The 24,272-nt window shown below is 32.6% G+C and overlaps 1 protein-coding gene across 4 annotated transcripts in view; it reads left to right on the forward strand.

Moving 5' to 3' along the window:
- Nucleotides 1-24,272, forward strand: part of ERCC6L2 (ERCC excision repair 6 like 2) — a 135,819-nt gene that overhangs the window by 34,215 nt on the left and 77,332 nt on the right. For 3 of the 4 annotated variants that reach the window (XR_001177085.2, XM_013048341.2, XM_013048343.2), the window contains 4 exons: nucleotides 11,844-12,037; nucleotides 19,211-19,372; nucleotides 19,772-19,979; nucleotides 23,468-23,608. Coding sequence is in view for 3 of the 4 variants with exons in the window: in XM_013048341.2 (XP_012903795.1) it covers nucleotides 11,844-12,037; nucleotides 19,211-19,372; nucleotides 19,772-19,979; nucleotides 23,468-23,608 (705 nt within the window). In the remaining variant the exon portion in view is untranslated. Of the gene's footprint in view, nucleotides 1-10,146; nucleotides 10,331-11,843; nucleotides 12,038-19,210; nucleotides 19,373-19,771; nucleotides 19,980-23,467; nucleotides 23,609-24,272 lie in introns of those variants that run through there. The other variant, XM_013048342.2, reaches the window with a different exon arrangement.

The raw sequence follows: 24,272 nt of genomic DNA on the forward strand, positions 1-24,272 counted from the left end.
TTTTACTGAATTCTAAGAGGTATTTGTTTTCATTTATGGCATCTTCAGGGTTTTCTACCTGTAATGGCATGTCCTCTGCAAACAGTTTTACCTTTACCTTTCCAATTTTACCTTTCCAATTCCAAATCCCTTTCCAATTTCCAATGTATTTCTAATTCTTTTATTTCTTATTTACCTAATTAATCTGACAAGGACTTCCAGTCCTATGTGTAATAAGCTTGTTACTGATCTGAGAGGAAAAGTATGAAGCTTTTGACTGTTGAATGTGATATTAACTGTGTGTTTGTCATATATGGTCTTTATTATGTTGAAGTATATATTCTCTATGTCCAGTTTGTTGGAAATTTTTTATATAAAAGGATGTTAAATTTTGTCAATTTTTTTTGCATCTGTTGAGATATGGTTTTTACCCTTCATTTTGTTAATATGATATATCACATTTTTTTGATTTGCATATGTTGAACTATCAATTCATCTAAGGAGTAAATCCCACTTTGATCATGGTGTATGGTCCTTTTGCTATTGAATCTGTTTGTTCCATATTTTGTTGAAGATAATTGTGTTTCTATTCATCAAGGATATTGGCCTTTAATTTTCTTTTCTTGTGATACCCTTGTCTTTGATACCAGGGTAACATTGGCCTTGAAAAATGAGATTGGGATTGTTGAGAAGGATTGACATTATTTTTCAAATGTTTGGTAGAATTCACTAGTGATGCTGTCTGGCCCTGGACTTTTCTGTGCTGGGGGGTGTGTTATTGATTCAGTCTCTTTACTACTGATTTATTCAGATCTTCTTTCTTCATGATTCAGTCTTGTTGGGTTATATTTTTCTGGGACTGTATCCATTTCTTTTAGATTATCTAATTTCTTGGTATATAATTACATAATTTCATATTGTATTTCTTATCACTTGTAATGTCTCCTCTTTCATTTCTAATTTTATTTGAATGTTTTCTTTTTTTTTTCCTATTCTAGTTAAACTTTTGCCAACTTTATCTATTCAAAGAACCAGCTCTTAATCTCAGTGATCTTTTCTAGTGTTTTTCTAGTCTCTATTTCTTTCATTTCCACTACAATATTTGTGATTGCCTTCTACGAACTTTGGGCTTAATTTGTTCTTTTTGTTTTTTTTCTTAAGATTTATTTATTTTAGAGAGAGAGAGCATGCATGAACAGGGGTGGGGATGGGCAGAGGGAGAATGAGAGTCAGTCCCAAGCAGACTCCACACTGAGTGTGGAGCCTGACTGGGGGGTTGATCTAACAACCCGGAGATCACAACCCGAGTCAAAACCAAGAGTTAGATGCTCCATTGACTGTACCACCCAGATGTTCCTTGTTCTTTTTATAGTTTCTTGAGGTATAAAGTTAGGCTGTTTATTTGTGATTTTTCTTTTTTCTTAATGTGAGTCTTTGTCACTAAAAATTTCTTTTTAGAACTCCTTTTGTTGCATCCTGTAAGTTTTGGTTTGTTGTGTTTCAATTTTTATTTGTCTCAAGATATTTTTTTGGCTTCCTTTTTGATTCCATCTCTGACACTTTTGGTTGTCAGGAGCATATTGTTTAATATCCACATATATACATTTCCTCTTGTCATTGATTTCAAGTTTCACAACATTGTGGTCAGAAAATATGTTTGATATGATTTAGATCAAACATTTATTAAGACTTGTTTTCAAGAGGAGAAAGACAACTATCATATGATCTCCCTGATATGAGGATGTGGAGATACAACATGGGGGGTTAAGGGGGTAGGAGAAGAATAAATGAAACAAGATGGAATTGGGAGGAAGACAAACCATAAGTGACTCTTAATCTCACAAAACAAACTGAGGGTTGCTGGAAGGAGGGGAGTTGGGAGAAGGGGGGTGGGATTATGGACATTGGGGAGGCTATGTGCTATGGTTAGTGCTGTGAAGTGTGTAAACCTGGTGATTCACATACCTGTACCTTGGGGGTTAAAAATATATGTTTATAAAAAATAAAAAATTAAAAAAAAAAGACTTGTTTTGTGGCCTAACACATTACCTGTTCTAGAGAAAGTTCTATATGTACTTAAGAAGAATATGTATTCTTACTGCTATTAGGTGAAATTTTGTATATATGTCTCTTAGGTCCATCTGGTCTAACGTGTAGTTTAAGTCTGATATTTCTTTACTGATTTTCTATCTGCATGAGCTATCCGTTGTTGAAAGTAGGGTGTTGGAGGTCCTCCATTTTTATTATATTGCTGTCATTTTCTCTCTTCATATCTGTTAAGTTTTATAGTTAGATGTTCTGATGTTGAATATAATATTTACATTTGTTATATTCTGTTAATGAATTGATCCCTTTACTATGATCTGATGACCTTCTTTGTCTCGTGTTACAGTGTTTGGCTTAAAGTCTATTTCTAGGAAAATTTGCATTTTTGTTTTTTGGAGAAGTTTTCTTTACATAGGTATGGGATGGATTCCTCAGTTCTTTAAGTATGTCAGTTTTCATCTACTCTTACACAGTTCTGGTTATCTGGCAGCACCACTTCCAAGCATTTTACACTATTACGATTTATTTTTCTATTTGTTCTTTTGTTTCAGTTGGCATCAATAAATGTATTTGTTTAGTTAATCATTTGAACTGGAATTTCATAAAGCTTTTGATAGGATTATCAGTGACATCCTAAATTAATCCCTCAGAAGGAAATTCAAACAAATACTCTATTTTTATGTGATGAAATTCTTAAAAGATAAATTTGTATTCATCCAGTTAAAATTTTGTGCATTTTTAAAAGATAGCCTATGAAATAGCTAGAAAGGAAATAAATTCCTTTATATTTATTATGTTAATGCCAGAATCACAATGGAATCCTGAAAAATTAATGTTGGAACTCCTTGAAAAACAAATCCTTTTAATGAATCAAATGTTACAAATTAAGGATTGGTGGATTTGAGGTATGTGTATGTTATATGATACATCTTACATATATTTTGAAACTTTTCAAGTGAAGAAATCATCTAAAAATGCATGCAATAGATGTTTCTTGCCAGGAATAAATTCCAAAAAGACACAAAGTATGTATTTCAAATATTAAATCTTGGAATGAATCTTTGGATTTAGGCCTTTAGGATTGGAATTCAGTCTTTAAGAAAATCAAAGTAAATTAATTTTAAAATATTGCTCTCTCATATGATAAAGCTTTAAAGAGTCTATGAAAATTCATAATCAGTATTAATGCATAGGAGAATTTTTTTAGTATTCATATTATCAGTTTCAGTGGTGATTGAACAAAAATATGTTTCTAGCATCTTATTTACTATATACTATTTAGTTTCTGATGTATACCAAGAGTATTATCTTGCAAATGATGCTCCTGTGAAAATCCTCATGCATATATCTTGCAACTTTTGCCATTATAGCTATAAGATAAATTCTTGGTACTGGAATCACAAGTCTGTGGTACTAAAATTATGGGCATATTACATCTGACAGATACAAATTGCCTTTCAAGAGCTTATGTCAATTTGTATCCTCACCAATAGTGTAAAATTATGTCTGTTTCCCACCTTTTCATTTATCCTAGGCATTAAAAAATATAAATTATGTCAGAGATGTAGAAAAAGTATACCTTGCTTTGATTTCTATTGCTTTATTTTGAGTGAGGTCAAATATCTTTTCAGAATCTTAAAAGACTTTTAATAGCTTTTTAAAACATCAAGTTCTAGTTTTAATCTTTTCTTAATAGTCCTTAATCATATGTTCTACATACCGATCTTTTGTCCATTATATATTCTGTCAATATTTCTTTCCTACTTTTTTCAGGGTCAGCTTTTGATTTATTTATTATATTTTTTAAAAGTTTAGGTAGTTAAAAATATCTATATTTATAGGTTCTAGGTTTTATGCCTGCCTAGAAAAATCTTCTGTACCTAAGACTGTAAGTTCACCCATGATTCTTTGATAATGTGTATGACTTTATTTTACACCTTCACATCTCTGTATCAGCCTGAATTTATTTTGCTATAAGGAATGATCAGTTAAACTGGCATTATTTTTTCAACTGGTTAGCCAATTATTTTATTGTCATATATTGAGTAAGCCTTTTTTCCCACAATATTAGAAGGGTCACTTTTGATTAAAATGAAGCTCATTTATATATGTGTGGGTATATTTCTAGATATATTGTTCTGTCCTATTGATTTATTTGTTCATTTATCTTTCAGTGCTAAACAGTTTTAATTTTTTTGGATTTATAATATGTTTTAATATTTGGTAGGGTTAGTTTGTCTTCAAATTTCTCAATTTTCTCCTAAAAGGCTATTGATATTTTAGTTAATATTACATTGAATTTATTGACTTATGTAGGGAGAATGAACATATTTACACTGTAAATACTGCATATCCAACAGTAGTTGTATCATTTGCTTAAATCTTATTTCTTGCCCTTCAGAATTTCTGGCTTTCTTCATGTGACCTAGTTTCTTATTCATTAAGTTTAACTAGGTATTCTTTCTTTTTGGTTGCTATTACAAATGGAGCTTTTAAAATTTTATGTTCTAACTGGTTATGTTTTTATATATATTAAAACTACATGCTTTTTTAGGCTTTTTCTGAAGTATTAGTGACATATTAGTTTCAGGTGTGTAACATAATGATTTGATATCTGTATACATTGCAAAATGGTCACTACATTAAATAAATCTAGTTAACATCTATCACCATACCTAGTTAGAAAAATTTTTTTTTTCTTGTAATGAGGACTCTTAAGATCTACTGTGTTAGCAACTTTAAAATATGCAATACAGTATTAACTGTAGTCACCATGGTGTATATTACATCTTAATGAGTTATTTATTTTATAACTGGATGCATGTTACATACCATACTAATGCCCTAGCAACCATCAATTTGTTTTCTGTAGTGATGAGCTTATTTTTTTGGTTTATTTTATTTAGTAGATTCCAAATATAAGTGAAATCAAATATTTCTCTTTCTTGGTATGACTTGTTTCACTTAGCATGATGCCTCAAGGTCCATCCATGTTATCACAAATGGCAGGATTTCATTCTTTTTTATGGCTGAATAGTATTCCATGTGTGTGTTTGTGTGATATATGTAGAGATATATATCTACATATATCAAATCTTCTTTATCACCCATTACTGGACACTTAAGTTGTTCCCATATCTTGGTTATTGTAAATAATGCTGCAGTGAATATGGGGGTACATAAATCTTTTCAAATTAGTGTTTTTGTTTCCTTTAGATAAATACCCTGAAGTGGAAATCCTGGATCATATGGCAGTTCTATTTTTTTTTAATTTAATTTAATTTTTTCTTCACTGTTCCAAGATTCATTGTTTATGTACCACACCCAGTGCTCCATGTAATACATGCCCTCCTTAATACCCGCCACCAGGCTCACCCAACCCCCTCCAAAACCCTGTTTGTTTCTCAGAATCCACAGTCTCTCATGGTTCGTTTCCCCCTCTGATTTCCCCCAGTAATTGTTTGTTTTTCATAGTGGCTGCACTAATTTAAATTCCTATCAATAGTGCATAAGGGTTTTCTTTTCTTAAGATTGTTGGCTAGCACTTGTTATTTCTTGCCGTTTTGAAAATAGGCAGTCTAACAGATGTGAGGTGATATCTCATTATGGTTTTGATTAGCATTTCCCTGATGATCAGTGGTATTTTTCATGTGCCTGTTGGCTATCTCCTTTTCTTCTTTAGAAAAACGTCTATCCAGATTCTGTATCCATTTTAAAATTTGGATTTTTTTTTTTTTTGGCTATTGAATTGTATATGTTTGTTAATATTTTGGATATTAAACACTTATCAGAAACTTTTTAGTTTGTTGCAGTCCCGCCTGTATGGTAAATGATATCATCAACAAAATGAAAAGAAACCAACTAAATAGGTGAAAATATTTGCAAATCATACATCTGATAATGCGTTAATATCCAAAAATAATTAAGTTTTTGTTTTTATTGCCTTTGCTCTTGGAGTTACATTTAAAAAACCATCACCAAGACCATAGTCAAGGAGCTTACTTGTATTCTTGTATACTTCTTACTTGTATACAGGAGCCTATATATTCTTCTAGGAGCTTTATGGTTTCAGGTCTTACATTCAGGTCTTTAATCCATTTCGAGTTTTGTGTGTTGTATAAAATAGTAGTTTCATTCTTTTGCTGTGGTTGTAAAGTTTCCCCAACACCATTCATTGACATGACTATCCTTTCTTATTGGATATTTTTGCCTCCTGTATCATAAATAAATTAGCCATGTAAGTATGGATTACTCATATTTTGTTCAAGTGATCTATGTGTCTCCTGTTTTGCAGTAGCATACTGTTTGATTACTATAGCTTTGTAAAACAGTTTCAAATCAGGGAGTATAATTCAGCTTTGTTGTTCTTTCTCAAGACTGCTTTGACTATTTTTGGTCTTTTATGGTTCTATCTATACAAATTTTAGGATTGTTATAATTTCTATGAAAAATGTCATTGGAATTTTATAGGGATTGAACTGAATCTATAGATTGCTTCGGGTAGTAGGTACATATTAACAATATTTGTTCTTCCAAACCATAGAATGGAGTATTTTTCCATTTTTTGTGTCTTCTGTAGTTTCTTTTTTAAAAAGATTTATTTATTTAATACACTGAGCCTGGAGTCTGATGCTGGGCTCAGTCCCAGGACCCTGAGATCATGACCCAAGCCAAAATCAAGTTGGTCATTCCACTGACTGAGCTACCCAGGTGCCCCTTCTGTGGTTTAGCAGTGGCTTGTAGTTTTCAGTGTCCAGGTCTTTTACCTCCTTGGTTAATTTATCCCTAGGTATTTTACTCGTTTTGATGTAATTATAAGTGAGATTATTTTTTCGTTGCTGTTTCTGATAGTATGTTGTTAGTGTATAGAAAACAACAGATTTTTGTATATTAATTTTGTTTCTTGCAACTGTGCTGAACTTGCTTATTCTAACAGGTTTGTTTGTTTGTTTTTGTGGAGTCCTTAGTGTTCTCTATATGCAATATCATCTCCTAAAAAACATTGACAATTTTCTTCTTATTTTGCACCTGGGATTTCCTTCCTTTCTTCCTTTCCCCCTTCTCCCCTCCTTCCTCCCTTCCTCCCTCCCTCCCTTCCTCCCTTCCTAATTGGTCTGCCTAGGACTTCCAAGATTATGTTGAATAAAAGTGGTGAGAGAGAGCATTCTTGTCTTGTTTTTGATCTTAGAGGAAAGTTTTTATCTTTCACCATTGAGTATAATATTAGTTGTGGCTTGTTATATGGCCTTTATTATGTTGAAAAACTTTCTCTCTATACTTACTTCGTTGAGAGTTTTTATCATAAATGGTTTTTGAATTTTGTCATCTATTAAGATGATCATGTGATCTTTATTCGTCATTTTGTTAATGTGGTGTATCATGTGATTGATTTGCAGATGTTGAACAATATTAACATTCCATCCTTGAATGCCTGGAACAAAAACCACTTGATCATGGTGTATGATCCTTTCGATTATTTCTGAATTGACTTTGTTGATATTTTGTTGAGGATTTTTACACCTATGTTCATCAAGGATTTTTCCTTTGTTGTGGTGTCCTCATCTGGTTTTGGTATTAGGGTAACATTGGACTTGTAAAATGAATTTTCTCCTATTGTTTAGAAAAGTTTGAGGAGAAAAAAAAAAGAGAGAAAAGGTTGAGGAGGATTTGTATTGACTCTTCTTTGAATATTTGGTAGAATTTTCTATTGAACCACCTGGTACTGGATTTTGATTAGTAATCAAAACAAAACACAAACAAAAAAATCAGTAGTAATTCATCTTACTACTAATTGGTATATTCAGATTCTCTCTTTTTTTAATGATTCACTCAGGGAAGGTTGTGGTTTTTAGAAAAATAGCGATTTCTTTTAGGCTTTCCAATTTGTTAGCACATAATGGTTCATAGTACTCTCTTTTGAGTCTTTGTGTGTATGTAATATCAGTCAGTAAGATCTCCATTTCTGATTTTATTTGAGCCCTCCCTCCTTTTTCTTGGTGAGTCTAGCTAAAGTTTTATCGGTTTTATATTTTCAAAGAAGCAGCTCCTAGTTTTACTGATTTTTTAAATGTCTTTTTAGTTTCTATTTTGTTTATTTCCATTCTGATCTTTGTTATTTCTTTCTTCTACCAAATTTGGGTGTTATTCTTCTTTCTAGTTCTTTGAGATGTAAAGCCAGGATGTTTATTTGAGATTTTTCTTATTTTGGGGGTGGGGGTAGGCATAGATTGCTGTGAAATTCTCTCACAGAACTACTTTTCTACATCCTATATATTTGGTATGCTTTATTTCCATTTTCATTTGTCTCAAGATATTTTTTTTTATTTCTCTGTTGACCTTTTGTTTGTTCAATAGCATATTGTTTATTTTTTAAAATCTTTATTTAAATTCTTTTTAGTTAACATACAGTGTAATGCTGATTTCAGATGTACAGTATAGTAATTCAACACTTCCATACAATACCCTGTGCTTGTTACAGCAAGTGCTCGCCTTCTCCATCACCTGTTTACTGTTCATTTTATTGTTTTACTTATATTTTCTACAAATTTGTTTACTTGTCATTTCCATTTTCATCCCTTATTTACTTTTCTTGTTTAATTGAAAGGTTTTATATTTATTGGTTTGCTGTCCATTAATTTAAGTGATATTGGCCTGTAATTTTCTATTTTTGAAGAATGTCTGGTTTTGGTATAATTTTTATGCTGCTTTTCTAAAAAATGATTTAGATAAATCCATGACTAGAATGGATTCTAAACTTAAATTCCCATATGTTAAATAGCCACAGCATTCCAAAAGGAAAAGTTACCAGTTATACATAATAGTGTTTAAATTAATTACTTTTGGCATTTTTAAATGAATTAACATTATAGACATAATTATGGGAATATTTTTTAGAACTTTGAGTTATATAGCAAAAATTTCAGTTTTATAGTCTGCCATTTCTCTCTATATAAAGATACATATTATTTTTCACTTTAATATCTTACTTCCTTTTGTGTGGAGGAATATGTCACTTTCACTTTCACTTTAATATCTCACTTCCTCCTGTGTGGACCTTTGCTTTCGTCCTGTTTGTCTGTTGTTATTCTCTGAATATACATTGCTGTTCCTAACCTGGTACTGACATGCATGGTTGCATTTATTATTTCATTTATCACTTGAACACCTTTCTTTTCTAAATGTGATACAAAGATCTGGAATTGCAGTGGTAAATGAGAGCTATATTTCTCACAGTCATGGACTTCCTGAGTTAATATAGTAACAATATGATATATAATGGTGGTTACAGGTTTTGGAATTAGACAGACATGGGTTTGAATACTTATTTTGCCACCTAATAGCAGTATGATCTTGGGTATGTTATTTAACATCTCTACATCTCAGTTTTTTCATCTCATCTCATCCTCTAGAAAGGAAATACTAAATATTTCTACTAGATGGCATTTCTTTGTAAAGTCCTTGAATTAATATTTGTCAACTACTTTGTCCAGCCCTTGGCACACAGCAAGTACTCAATAATGGTATGATAACTTTTCTACCATAAAAATCATTGCACATGAAGACCATCTTTAGGTATTTTGTACAGTCCACATCACATCATCCTCCTAAGACCGTAGTGCATGAAGAATCAAACTTTAAAATCATGGTTTTCAGTAATTGAGATAGATTTGTTGAAAGAGATAAAAGTAATTCAGTATTCTCTAGTTGAACAATTAAATGTGGCCTCTGTTGATTTTACTAATATTTAAGTGAGAAATTTTTAATTATGTTTGTATTAAATTTTAGATCTAGTTTTATAAAATTGTTTCTTAGCTTCAGAATAACAAATACAGTTGCTTTGTGTGCAGTGATTTAGCAACTGGACACTGCTTTCCATTTTATTGTTTTGGCATCTTTTCCTTAAATAAGGCTTGTTAAATGAAATATTGTTCACAGCATGGTAGTGAATACTTTACATTCTTCTTCTTATACACTTTCTCTGGACTTTGTACATGACAAACTCAGTTCTCTGACTTTTTCTAGTATTAAAACAAGTTACCGAACCATTTTGTTTATGTTTTGCAATTTCAAAGACCAATAATAAGAAATGTCTTAATTTTAAAACTTTTTGAATCTTAGGGCTGATTCTAGGAGTCTTTAGATTCATTGCCAACTTTGATGAATGATACCTGAACTGGAAAACAGCTCAAAGTGAGCAATGGAGTTTGGACCCATCATTTTCATCTTGTAATATACAAAAATGAGAGGAGGGAATGAGACTATACTTGGATTAAGTACTTGGATCCCAAATTTTGTATTTTTGAAGGTAGGGGAATAATGGAATTCATAAGATAAACTCCAAGCCAATAGGCAGAAGTATTTGAGGTGAATCAAGTATGACAAGAAGTATTTGTGTGTGTTTGATGATGGGGTTGAAAAAGGAACTTTCACATCGAGTTTGTTAATCTTTTGTTCTTTTTTTATTCTTTCTCTTTCCAAAAGAGTCAGATTTGACTTCTTACAGCTGTCAAATGGCCTACCTGAAATATTTCACAGAAGCGAGAGCAGGATTTAGACTAGTATTGTGTTATTTAATTTTTTGCTAAACTGAAAATTTTTGCTATGTTTAATTGGTTCATCTTTATCAAGTATGACAAATATAAAGCTTTAGGGAAGAAACTTGTAACATTATTAAATATAATAGCTCAGAAGTAATGATAACAGTGAGAAATAAAAACATTACAAAATTAAAATGGGTAATGACCACAGGATTTGGAGTTAGTTTACAGGGAAGATCACTGGAACCCCAACATTCCTTTAAGACTAAGCAGATACATATTGTTAATCTTGATAAGGATTACTTTGATTGGAGGGGTTAGGACAGAAGTCATTTATATGAATTCAAAAGAGAACAGGAAGAAAGTAAATAAGAGCAATTAAGTATTGATAATTCCTGAGTATCATTGATAGAAAGGCAATAAAGTTAATGGGAAATAGCTAAAGAGACATATAAGGTTAACAAAGGGGATTTTGGTATTGTTTTGGGTTTTTTTTTTTAACCCTGGAAATATTAGGACTTACTAGCTTGTGGATGGATATGGTTCATTAAAAGGGGAAAGTTAGATACATAAGGGAGATTCGGGCAATTTCTCCAGCATTAACTTTAGATTGACAAGAAGTGATGGCAGCCACTGTATAAGTTTAGGGTTTGTCTTTAGATAAGAACATGGTTAGTTGACCCATGGTAATGTGTAGGAGAGCAGAATGTTTGCAAATAAATATAGATAGATTACTGATCTAGTGAGAAAAGAGGTAGGGGATTTCTTCGAATTGTTTCAATTTTTTAATGAGTTTTTGAGGTCTTCAACTGACAGTATCTGAGAAAGGAGAGAGGACTTGTACTAAGGTTGTACAAAGGAAAGAGAGCTTCACAAAACCATATTTTTCAAGAAAAAAACCTGGCCTGCTTTACATATTTGTATGACCAACTTGGCTCTTGAAGTTATTATTTGGGTCCTGATTAAACTCTTTTTTCTGCTTTGGAGAATTGTTTCTCTCTAACCTGTCAGCTCCTTTTTCCGGGGGCATGAGGGAGGGGAATAAGAACAGTTTTTTCTTTGGACAAAGTTAGATACCTGTTTTCTTCTAATACAAAGATAAACAACAAAATATTTTTTGATGGCTTTTTTATATCCAGATATATCCAGTCACTAAGTTGTATTTATTTTTATTAATTGCAGTGTCAAAAATGAAAGCAAAGGACTATTGATATTCCAGATTTCACTTTTTTCCATTTTTTACAAAAATATATCATAATTTTGTTTTTCTTCTTCTTTTAGATGTTCTTAATAGTTGCTCCTCTTTCTGTCCTCTACAACTGGAGGGATGAATTGGACACCTGGGGATATTTCAGAGTCACTATTTTACATGGTAACAAAAAAGACAACGAACTGATTCGTGTAAAGCAGAGGAAATGTGAAATTGCTCTAACAACTTATGAAACACTACGTTTATGTCTGGAGGAACTTAACAGGTAATGGGAATAATGGAAATGAGTGCATTAATATTCTGTTTATACCCATTGTATTTATACCTTTATATAGTGATTTTTTAAAAAGTTCTAAATATTCCTTAGTATAATTTCATTTCATTTCAGAATTACTGAAATACTTTATAATAATTTATTCTCTAAAAGGGAAAAACCTGTGGGGTGCCTGGGTGGTTCAGTCAATTAAGCATCCCACTCTTGAATTTGGCTCAGGTCATGATCTCAGAATCGTGGGATTGAGACCCATATCATGCTCTATGTGGGTGTGGAGCCTGCTTAATATTCTTTATCTCTCTCTCCAGCCATCTCCCACCCTGTCTGAAAACAAAACAAAACAAAACAAAACCTGTATCAGATTTTATACAGTCTGTTTTATTTCCTTTATTCTATCTCCAAACAATGCATGTTAAAGAGGGGTAATACTGTCCTAAATTTTATGCGTATGTTACCTCTAGACTAAGCAATTTTCATGAATGATTTTAATTATGGGAATCTGTTGCTAATGTTGAGTGGCAAAAAATACATATACATATTGAGAATCAGGGTTCCAGGACTTTAAGTACCCAAAAGAAATGAACTGGCTTATGCCTACCTGAGTCTTGAGATTTTTATGAGGCATCTAGAGCTGTAACTATAAAGCCATGTGAGTGTTATAATATGTAACAGAGGATGTTGTGGAAGCACATAAGGGACCTAACTCTGTTGCAGTGAGGAGAGTTGTCATGAAGCTTCCCAGAGAAGATGACCTATGAGCTGTGTAAGAATTGAATTATGGTAAGAGTTGAAGAGTAGAAGGGTAATGCAGGAAGAAGGAGCAAAGAGCATTTGCAGAGGCCTTCAGCCCACAAACATCACAGACCACTTTTGAATAAATGAAAGCAGTTCTGATGCTTTCTGTATCTCATGGCTGCAGCATATGTGTAAGAGGAAGTGGCTGGGAGACAACTGTGTGGTAAGCAAGAACAGATTATAAAAGATATTGAAAGCTGCCTAGAAATTAGAGGTCTTTATTCTTAGAGTAGTAAAATGTCCTAGAGATGTTTCCAATGAATTACTAATAAAAATGGTCAGATTTGCATTTTGTAAGTAACCTATCTGGTGTGTGTGCAAGACAGAGGAGAACCAAACTAAATGGAACAAGTTAACTTAGGAGGCTTATTATGAGCTAAATTGTGTCCCCTCCAAACGTGCATGTGCAAGTCCCAACCCCCAGGACATCAGAATGTAACTGTATTTGGAAATAATATTTTTAAAGAAGGTATTAGGTTAAAATGAGGCCATTAAGGTAGCCTAGTCCAATCCCTCTGGGGCCCTTAGAAGAGAAAGAGATACTAAGAATTTGAGTGCATAGAGGACAGGATACATGGGGACACAACAAGAAGGCAGCCATCCATAAGCCAAGGAGAAAGGCCTCAGAAGAAACCAAAGCTCCCAACACTTTTATCTTGGATTTCTAGTCTCTAGAATTGTTGTGTCTGGTACATCATAATTTTTTTGCTCATCATAGTATTTTTGAGATTCATCCATGATATTGGATGTATCTGTGATTGTTCTTTTTTAATGCTGAGGTGTATTGCATTTTATGAATATATCACATTTTGTTACCCATTAATTTGAGGATAGATATTTATATTTGGGTTTTCCAGTTTTTGGTTATCATAAGTAAAACTAAGGAGTATTATTGTAGAAGCCTTTTTTTAAGCATACATTTTCATTTATCTTGGGTAGACATATTTGCATTTTCTGGGAGTAGAATTGTTGGGTTACATAAGTGTAGGTTTAACTTAGAAGAAACTGCCAAACCACTTTCCCGAGTACCATTCTATTCCAACTAACAATCTATGGGACTTCAGTTGCTCATATATTCACAACCTTTGGCATTATCAGTCTTTTTGTTTTTAGATATTTTAGTGTGTCTGTAATAATACTTTGTTCTATAATTTGCATTTTTCTGAATGATGTCTACATGAAAAAATATTTATTCTACAGTTATTCTATAATCATCAATAAAGTCAAGTTGGTTAGGAGTTGTTCTTAAGTGTTGTCTTTACTAATTTTCTGTGGTTTTATAATTTCTGAGAGAAAAATGTAATCTTCAATTATGCTTGTATATTTTTAAATTCTTTTGAGTTCTGTCAGCTTTTAGTTCATATATTTTGAAGCTCTTATTGGGTATACACACATTGAAGATGAATATTTTTTCTTATGATTAATCCTTTTATCTTAAGAAATGTTCTTTTTACATCTTGAAGTTTTATCTGATATCAGTGTAGACAATAATCTTCTTATACTTAATGAATGTTTATCATTTTCTGTCTTTCTATTTGAATATATTGATTCTTTATATTTAAAATGAGCCATTGTGGTTAATGATAGATCTTGCTTTTTTATCCATTCTGATAACCTGCCTTTTATTTGGAGTATTTAGTCCATTTACATTATATATAATTATTAGTAAGGGGGGCTTCCATTTTTGTCAGCTCTAGAATTTGATTTCACCTCACTTAGAAGCTAATAGCCTGCTCCTGTTTTATGGATGTGATCAGAAAAATAAGTGTAATCTGAGGTAGGGAGAAGTTAAGTAGCTCACCAAAGCCTACATGACATGAAATTTAAACGTTGACCAATTAACTCCAGAACTTATGCTCTTATTTAATATTTTATATGACCCCAAAAGATGGTCTGCACTTACATAAATATCAGTGAGATATTCATTCATCATAACATCAATCATATTTTAATTTTTAATTGTCTGCCCTTTTAGACTGTGAGGACTTTGGTGTAGGATAATTTCTGTATTTCAGTGCTTATTACACTTCCAACACATAATACTTGCTGAATAAATATTTGTTAAGCAGTTATTTTCTGTGATTGTTACAAATATTAAATAAGAATTCTGAAGTGGAGTTTTCTAGGTATGTGTCCCAGATTTCTGTGTAAAATTGAAAAGTTAAATGTTACAGTGTTTGTTATATATAGCATTCTGTTATTTGTTCAAATGGCTTCATTTTGACAAATGTTCAAAATAGTTTATATTTCATTTGAGTAAATATTAAGTAATCCTGTTTTAGAGTTGCTGCAGTCTGGTTTCTTTTTTTTTTGAAGTATAGTTGGCATACATGTTATATTAGTTCCAGGTGTACAACATAGTGATTCAACAAGTTTGTATATTATGCTGTGATCAAATATTAAATAATTTTTGTGAGAATAGCACTTTGTGATAGAACAGGATTAAACACTGATCATAGATAATCCAGAGTAAACACACTATACGAGTGAGGTGTATCTCTTTTTTTTATTATTATTATTATATTTTGCTTTACTTTTATTTTTATCAGTTATATATGTATATTATTTAAAGAACCAAATATGAAAAAACTGCAATTCACTCCTTTCTGCCACCTCTATAAACCCTTCTTCAGACACAACTACCTTCAATTCTTTTACTTATCTTCCTACTTTTACCTCCATATCTCTAAAGATCATTTTTATACTACAACTTTTAATTTTAATTTAATTTTAATTTTATTTTTAGTTTTCAGCACTGATTTCTTCTTAAGAAAATGAGGATTTTGCCCTCTTTTGCTTACTATTTTATGGAGTAGGGACTACTATCTAGGAGATCCAGTTGCTTCTTAGACTTGAACATTTACATAACTCCAATTTCCAGAGGCATCTGATACCACCAATTCCTAGCTTTTTAAGACCTCAATAATATGAATCAGATTACTTTTTGGCTCTCTCCACTACTGGCATAGCTACTGCTTTCTCTGCTTTTGTAAGTCATCTTGTCCATCTTCTTCCCAGGTGCTAAAATTTTGTGGTCGTTTTTTCCTTTTTCTTTGTTCTTTTGTTCTTTTTCAACTTTATATTAAGAAATTATCAAACCTATAGAAAAATTGAAGTAACAGTATATGAACATCTATATACTTACCACTAATTATATTTTTTCTTGTACCACGTTATCATTTCACACCTAAGAAGATTAACAGCTATTTAAATTTCCTTACTTATCTTCAAAATATTATTAAAATCCAGTATTTCCAGGTGCCTGGGTGGCTTAGTGGGTTAACGCCTCTGCGTTCAGCTCAGGTCATGATCCCAGGATCCTGGGATGGAGCCCCACATTGGGCTCTCTGCTCCATGGGGAGCCTGCTTCCTCCTCTCTCTGCCTATGTGCGATCTCTGTCTGTCAGATAAATAAATAAACTCTTAAAGTAAAATAAAATCCAGTATTTCCAAAGCAGGGTTTAATAAATGTTCAAATGATGGATTTGTTGATTAAATCTATTTAGTCCCTTCTAATCTGGGACATTCCCCCAACTGCACTTTTTTTTTTTTTTTTAAAGATTTTATCTATTCATTTGACAGAGAGAAAGAGATCACAAGCAGGCAGAGAGAGGGGGGGAAGCAGGCTCCCCGCTGAGCAGAGAGCCCGACGCGGGGCTCGATCCCAGGACCCTGAGATCATGACCCGAGCCGAAGGCAGAGGCTTTAACCCACTGAGCCACCCAGGCACCCCTGCACTTTTTTATTATACAATATTTTGAGGGGATTAGGCCAGTTGTCTTTTAGGGTATCTCAAATATTAGCTTCATCTATTTACTTTCTCAGGGAACAGTGTATTCCTTTAGCATCTATGTTTCTATAAGCCAGTTTTGGTCTAAAGTCTTAATTAGATTCAGGTTAAACATTTTTAAACAGATTTTTTTTTTTAAGATTTATTTATTTATTTGACAGACAGAAATCACAAGGAGGCAGAGAGGCAGGCAGAGAGAGAGGAGGAAGCAGGTCCCTGCTGAGCAGAGAGCCTGATATGGGGCTTGATCCAAGGACCCTGGGATCATGACCTGAGCCGAAGGCAGAGGCTTTAACCCACTGAGCCACCCAGGCGTCCCCAGGTTAAACATTTTTGATAAGAATACTTCATAAGTGAGGCTGTGGGCTTCATATTACATTACTTCAGGAGATATTGTCAGCTTGTTTCACTATTAATGGTGCCAAGTTTGTCCTACAGGCTAAAGAAATGGACATCAGACATTATAAAGTTGTGTTTTTCCTTTTACAATTAGTAGTAATTTGTATGGTGATACTTTGCCAGTATTTGAATATTCTGATCCTTCAGTTCTTTTATTTAGCGATATTAGCATACAAAAATTATTCTTGCCTCTATCTGTTATTTTATTGTTTTTTTTTCCTAAATTTATAATTTCTTCTACACTTATTAACTGGCAGTCTCCTTTAATAAGGAATTAACTATAATATCAACAAAAAAGCAAGGCAAATGCTTGATTCTTTGGCCAACTTTCAGACTAAGATGTTGCTATAATGGTCATCTATAATAATAGCAAAGTTTTCCTTCCATCTCCCCCTTTTTTGAGTGTCACTGTGGATTAATGGATTAACGAGGTAGATTTGACATACCATAGAATATACCCAGTATAAGTATAGAATAATTTTTAGTAAATGTATATGGTTGCGATTATCACCACTGTCCAGTTTTAGAACATTTCTATCACCTCAAAAAGTTTTTTGGTTCAAGTCAATCTATGGTCCCATTTCCAGTTTCAAGCAATGCAATCTGTTTTCTGTCTTTGTAATAGATTTGCCTTTTCTGGAAATCTGATGTAAATGGAATCACTCACTATGTAGTCTTCTGTGTTTGGTTTCCTTCACTTAACATCATAAGTCCATCATGTTGTAGCATATTTCAATAGTTTGTTGCTTTTTATTGTTTAATAGTACTACTATATGTATATACCTCATTTTGTTTATCTCTTTATCAGTGCATGGACATTTGGATTGTTTCCAATTTTTGGCTGTCATGAATAATGCTGCTGTGAACATTTATGTACAAGTCTTTGTGTGGATGTAAATTTTCTGTCTTTTTGTTTTTTTTTTGACACATACTTAGGAATGGAATTGCTGGGTGTTAGGAGATATTTAATTTTTTAAGAAACTGACAAATTGTTTTAGAAAAGTAGCTGCACCAAAAAAAAAAAAAAAGAATAGAAAAAAAAAAGAAAAGTAACTATACTTTCCCAAAAACAGTGTATGAGGATTCATTTCTCCATATCCTTGTCAACACTTGATATTGTCAATCTTCTTACAGTTATAGCCATTCAAATGGGTAGCAGTATCTTATGATTTTAATTTGCATTTTTCTAATGACAAAAGAAGTTGAGAATCTTTTATGTACATATATGTCCTTTGTATATTTTCTTTGGTTAGCTGTCTATTAAAATATCTTACTCATTTTAAAAATTGGATTGTTTTAACTTGTGTTGAGTTGTAATAATTCTTTATATATTCTGAATATAAGCTCTTTACCAGATTATGATTTGCAAATATTTTCTCCCAGTCTGTAGCATGTCTTTCATTTTCCTATGGTTTCTTGAGAAGAACAGAGGTTTTTAACTTTAATAAAGTACAACTCATCAAAAATTTTTTATTGGTGTAATATCTAAGAAACTTATGCCTAACTCAGAATCCACAAGATTTTTTCCCTATGTTTTATAAGTTTTAAAGTTTTGACTTTTATATTTAGGACTGTGTTCTGTTTTGAGTTTATTTTTGTTTATAGTGTGAGGTTAGGATCTAAATTAATTTTTTTCCCTAGAATTTTGGGGTTTATATTTATTCAGTGTTTTATATTGAGTTACAATCATTATTCTTAATGATGCTCAAATTTTCCAATTAGTTTGGCTTTTGTGTCCTTTGGACATTCCCTCATTTGTCTATGGCTACATCTGTGTTTTCTGGCTCTTCATTATTTCCTCTGCTGCATGTCTGAAATCAATCATTTCTCCATGGGGCTTTGTTTTGTTTTATTTTGTTTTAGTGGACTCACTACTATGGGAGCTCATTGCTACTGGGGTAAAAATTGATTCTAAACATTCATTTTAGTGATGTTTAGATGACTTTTTCATTCCACCATCATTAAACAGAATCTATGCCCTTTGTCTTCCTATACATTTTACTTTTATGGGTTGTCCAAACCCAGAACCATTGCCCTAATGGAGAATCCTATGGAGTCATCACAGAGTGAATAGGGAAAACACTCTACAGCTTTGGTAGAGAAAGCTGCTCTCTAAACATGATACAGAGTAAAAAAGAGAAATTTTCTCAACATTTCCCCACTTTTTTCTCATCTTGCAGTTTGGAATGGTCGGCTGTCATTGTAGATGAAGCTCATAGAATCAAGAATCCAAAGGCTAGAATAACAGAAGTTATGAAAGCTTTGAAATGTAATGTCCGCATTGGCCTCACTGGAACCATTCTTCAGAACAACATGAAAGAACTGTGGTGTGTTATGGACTGGTGAGTGAAAAGTAATTTGTCCGTTTTGGAAAATTTTTCATATTTCTTTAACTTAATATTACCTTGTTTGCTAATTAATAGTTTCTAAAAAAAATTGTGTGTGTTTATGGATGTGTTTGTCCCAAACACAGTATATAGAAAGTCCCATGAATGCCTGTCTTTATATATTATTCTTGGCCCCTGAGGTAAATAACTGAACTTATTTAACCAATTCTGTCATCTTAGAGTTATTTTCTGAAATGTCATAAAGAAAAAACATTCTCTTTCCTTGCATTTTGTTATTGTTATCACTCATGAACAAGTGACTTAGTATATTTCTTAGAAGCAAAAAGAAGTCATTGTGTGTCTTTTTAGATAATTTAATAAAGCTGTCATATTTTTTTAATTGTCTTTATAAAGGGCTGTGCCAGGACTTTTAGGTAGTAGGATCCACTTCAAGAAGCAGTTTTCTGACCCAGTAGAACATGGTCAGAGACACACAGCAACAAAAAGAGAACTAGCCACTGGCCGAAAGGCCATGCAAAGGCTTGCGAAAAAGATGTCTGGGTGGTTTCTCAGGCGTACCAAGGCTCTAATCAAGGATCAATTGCCTAAGAAGGAAGACCGGGTGAGAATTGCATTTTTTTAAATTATTAACTTACCATCATTTAATTATTAATTTCTCATGTTTTATTTTTTTCTGAAAAAAAATTTTTTTAAGAGGAAATCTATCTATCTCCTGTGGTATTTTATGAATATAGTTTTTTGCCTTTTACTCAGTGTGGAAAAGAATTAGTATATGCAAATTCAGAAAGCACTAATTCAGCCCAATCTAACAGGTTAGCTAACAGGTTTTTTATTAGTATACATTAAATTCATTTCTCTTATTTTATAAGAATGCTTTTGGTATAATTCTTTCTCACTGAAGAAAGAAGAACTCTCTCCCTAATTTATCTTCTGTTCATATTTTGCCCTTCATATATTTTGCCCATGAATTCTTTGAGACCTTAATAATAGCTATAGGACTTCAGTGATTAAAAACTTTTATAGGTTTGTTTCTTTTAGAATGTTATCTATAGTTATACAATTAACTTAATTTGAAGAATTTTAGGAAAGTTACAATTAAATTCTGTCAATTGTTTAAAAATATAGTGGTCCTCTTTTATAGTTTTTAATCTTGTGGTTCTTCTAACTCAGGTAATGGAATAAAGGTTCTATAAATTACTATGAACAAAGCTTAATTAATGTCCCAAATATGGGCAATACTATTAGATACTCTCTCATCCAAGGATATCCCATTGATTATTACTTTAAAAAGTAGATTTGAAAGGAAAATATACAAGTTGGGGAAGTTGACTCTTTGATCTAAAGAAAATGTTACTGTTTAATTGGAGTCGTTAATGAACCCCCATTTTAAAAAATATTTTGTATAACTTTACATATATTATTTAGTTATCTGTCCACTAGGAACAGTAACTATAAATATATGAAGAGAGAATTGTGTACAAAGTGTTTAGAACTTGGGCTCTGAAATGAAATAATGTAGACTTGAATCCTGGCTCCCCTACTTAGGAGTTTTGTGACCGTGAGCAATTTGCTAAGTCTCCCAAACCTTGGTTTCTTTACCTGTTAAATAAGAATGATGAGGGGTGCCTGGGTGGCTCAGTGGGTTAAAGCCTCTGCTTTTGGCTCAGGTCCTGGGATCGAGCTCTGCATCGGGCTATCTGCTCAGCAGGGAGCCTGCTTCCCTCCCCTCTCTCTCTGCCTGCCTTAATGCCTACTTGAGATCTCTCTCTGTGTTATAAATAAATAAATTATTTTTTAAAAAATGATGATAACAGTGTCTGCCTTACATGGTTGCTCTAAAATATGTGGCATGTGAGAATTGTTTAGTAAATGTTACTACATGTTTTAAGGTACTTAGGAATAAATTTAACCAAGGAGGTGAAAGACCTAAACACTGCAAACTGTTAAGATGAAAGAAATTGAAAAGACACCAAAAAATGGAAGGATACCCCTTTTCGTGGATTGGAAGAATCAATACTGCTAAAATATCCATACTACCCAAAGCCATGTATAGATTCAGTGCAATCCCTGTCAAAATTCCTGTGGCATATTTTTACAGGAATAGAAAAAACATTCCTAAAATGTGTATGGAAGCACAGTAGATCCCAAAAGAGACAGAGCAATCCTGAGAAAGGACAGCAAAGTTGGCAGGCATCACATTTCCTGATTTCACACTATGTTACAAAGCTATAGTAATCAAAACAGTATGGTACTGGCATAAATACAGACACATAAATCAGCAGAGTAGAATAGAGAACCCAGAAACAAACCCACACATATACAGTCAACTAATATTTGACAAGGGAGCTAAGAATACTCAGTGAGTAAGACAGGAGGATACTCTTTCCAATAAGTGGTGGGAAAATTGGATATGCATATGCAAAAGAATACAGTTGGACACCAGTCTTACACCACTTACAAAAATTAACTGGAAATGCATTAAAGATTAAAACACAAGTCATAATTGTATAAAACTCGTAGAAGAAAACGGGAAGGAGCTCCATGATGCTGGTCTTGGTGATGAGTTTTTGAATATGACATCAAAAGTATAAGCAACAAAACCAAAATTAAGAAGTAAAACTATGGGGTGCGTGGATGGTGCAGTTGGTTAAGTTTCAGCTCAACTCTTGGTTTCAGCTCAGGTCATGATCTCAGGGTCATGACACCGAGCTGAGCTGAACTGTGTCAGGCTCAGTGCTCAGCGTGGAGTCTGTTTAACACTCTTTCTCCCTCTCCCTCTGCCCCTCACTAACCCCCAGCCCCACTCTCTCTTTTTCTAAAATAATTAACCTTTTTTTAAAAAAGTGAGACTACATCGGACATCAAAGCTTCTGTTACCCTAAGGTGCTTAGTCGTTAAGCATCTGCCTTCAGCTCTGGTCATGATCCCAGGGTCTTGACATTGAGTCTTGCATCAGGCTCACTGCTCCTGCCTCTCCCTCTCCCTCTGCTGTTCCCCCTGCTTGTGCACGTGCTCGTTCTCTCTCTTTGTCAAATAAATACATAAATAAATAAAATCTAAAAAAAGCTTCTGTACAGCAAAAGAAACGATCAAAAGAATTTGTCATATTTTTTGTAATAGCCTGTTTTAGAGATATAGACATATAAGTATTTATAAATAGAAGGCTTTTCCTTTTTATTCACATTTTTCAAAATCTTATGGGTTTTATGACCTGGTTACATACAGCTACATCTAGAAGACTTTTACCAATTTCTGGTGCTACTAGAAATATAAGATAAATTATATCCTGTATAACTTAGTGGCATGATTTTATCAAATTTTCTTCTTTTTTTGAATTTCAGTACAAAATAGAAACTTGTAGTTGCTTTTATGAGTATTTTCCTAATTCTTACCTTTATTAATCTTAGATGAATTTATAGTAGGATATCAAATACAAATTATAATACAAATGGTAATAATTGTCTTAAATTTTTTTCTAAGTTTTTAAGAAATTGAGTAAGTACTATTCATACTGTTGTTCTAAAGTTTTCCCTTTTCTTCTTACCCAGTTTTTAATTTTTTTTAGAGAGATTTTATTTATTTATTTGAGGGAGAGAGAGAGAGAGAGCACAAGTAGAGGAGAGAGGGAAAGGGAGAGGGAAAGCAGACTTCCCGCTAAGCAGGGAGCCTGATGTGGGACTCTATCTCAGGACCCTATGATCATGACATGAGCTGAAGGCAGACTTGCTTAACTGAGCCACCCAGGCACCCCTCCGTATCTAGTTTTTTTATTTGACCTAAACGGTAGTAATTTACTTGCATTATGGGCTAATAGTATGAAACCCTGAAAAGACCCAGAATATATTTAGGAATATATAAGGAAAACACTTGTTTTTTCATATTTTGATTCCTTTCAATTGAAAAACAAACTCTATGAGATTTATTTGAAAATAGAGTTATTTATATACTTTAGGGTCATAATAATATATCTAAAAGAATAATAGCTTATAAACAGTTTTCACTCTTAAAGTCTTTAAAATCTGGTGTACATTGTGATTATTACTGCTATTAAAAAAAGTACCAATAATTCTTCATGTTTCATCTTGGCAGATGGTATATTGTTCTCTGACAGATTTTCAGAAAGCTGTCTATCAAACAGTACTAGAAACAAAAGATATGACTTTGATACTTCAGTCTTCTGAGCCTTGTAGCTGCAGCAGTGGCCGGAAAAGGAGAAATTGTTGTTATAAGGCAAGCATTTCTGGGTGGTTATCTTCACATCTTGCTTTTGATTACATTGTTCTCTATTCCAGTGTCAGAGGTAAGGAGCAGATAAAATAACCTTTTCTCAGTTCTTTATCTTTAGAAGCCACAAGTTAACAAAAAGGAATAGTTTTCAAAAGTATTTTGCAATATCAAATAGTAGTCATAGCAAAATATAATACTCAAATATCTTTCCAATAAACTGGTTTTTCAGTAGCTCTCAGAAACTAGTACCTTCAATTTGATATCCTCCCTTTCAGCTTTTATTGAGAAGTAGCCTACTTCATTTTGAGACTTCATCTTATTTCCAGAAGTTTCTCAATAATAAACTTAGTCTTTGACAGCAGGCTTATAATGCTGTTCTGATAGACTGTTAATTAATCAAAATTGTGTATTAGTATAATAAAGTATTTTATTTTTATTTAGCAACAAATATTAGTTTATATTTTTTAACTTTCTATCTGTATTTCCTGCCCCTTTTTTCACCTCTCTGTTTTAGTATCAAGATATCTATCAAATATCCATGTACATCGAGGGACCCTGAATATTTATCTAGATTGATATTTATTTAATCTCTCATTTGTTTTGCTCTTTTTTAACCACGTCACTTTTTCATAATAGCACAGTTTCCTCGGACACCTTGGAATATAAA

This window comes from Mustela putorius, unplaced genomic scaffold (genome assembly GCF_011764305.1).
Source record: "Mustela putorius furo isolate JIRA1106 unplaced genomic scaffold, ASM1176430v1.1 tig00000876_pilon_pilon_pilon, whole genome shotgun sequence".
NCBI classification, from domain to species: Eukaryota; Metazoa; Chordata; class Mammalia; order Carnivora; family Mustelidae; genus Mustela; species Mustela putorius.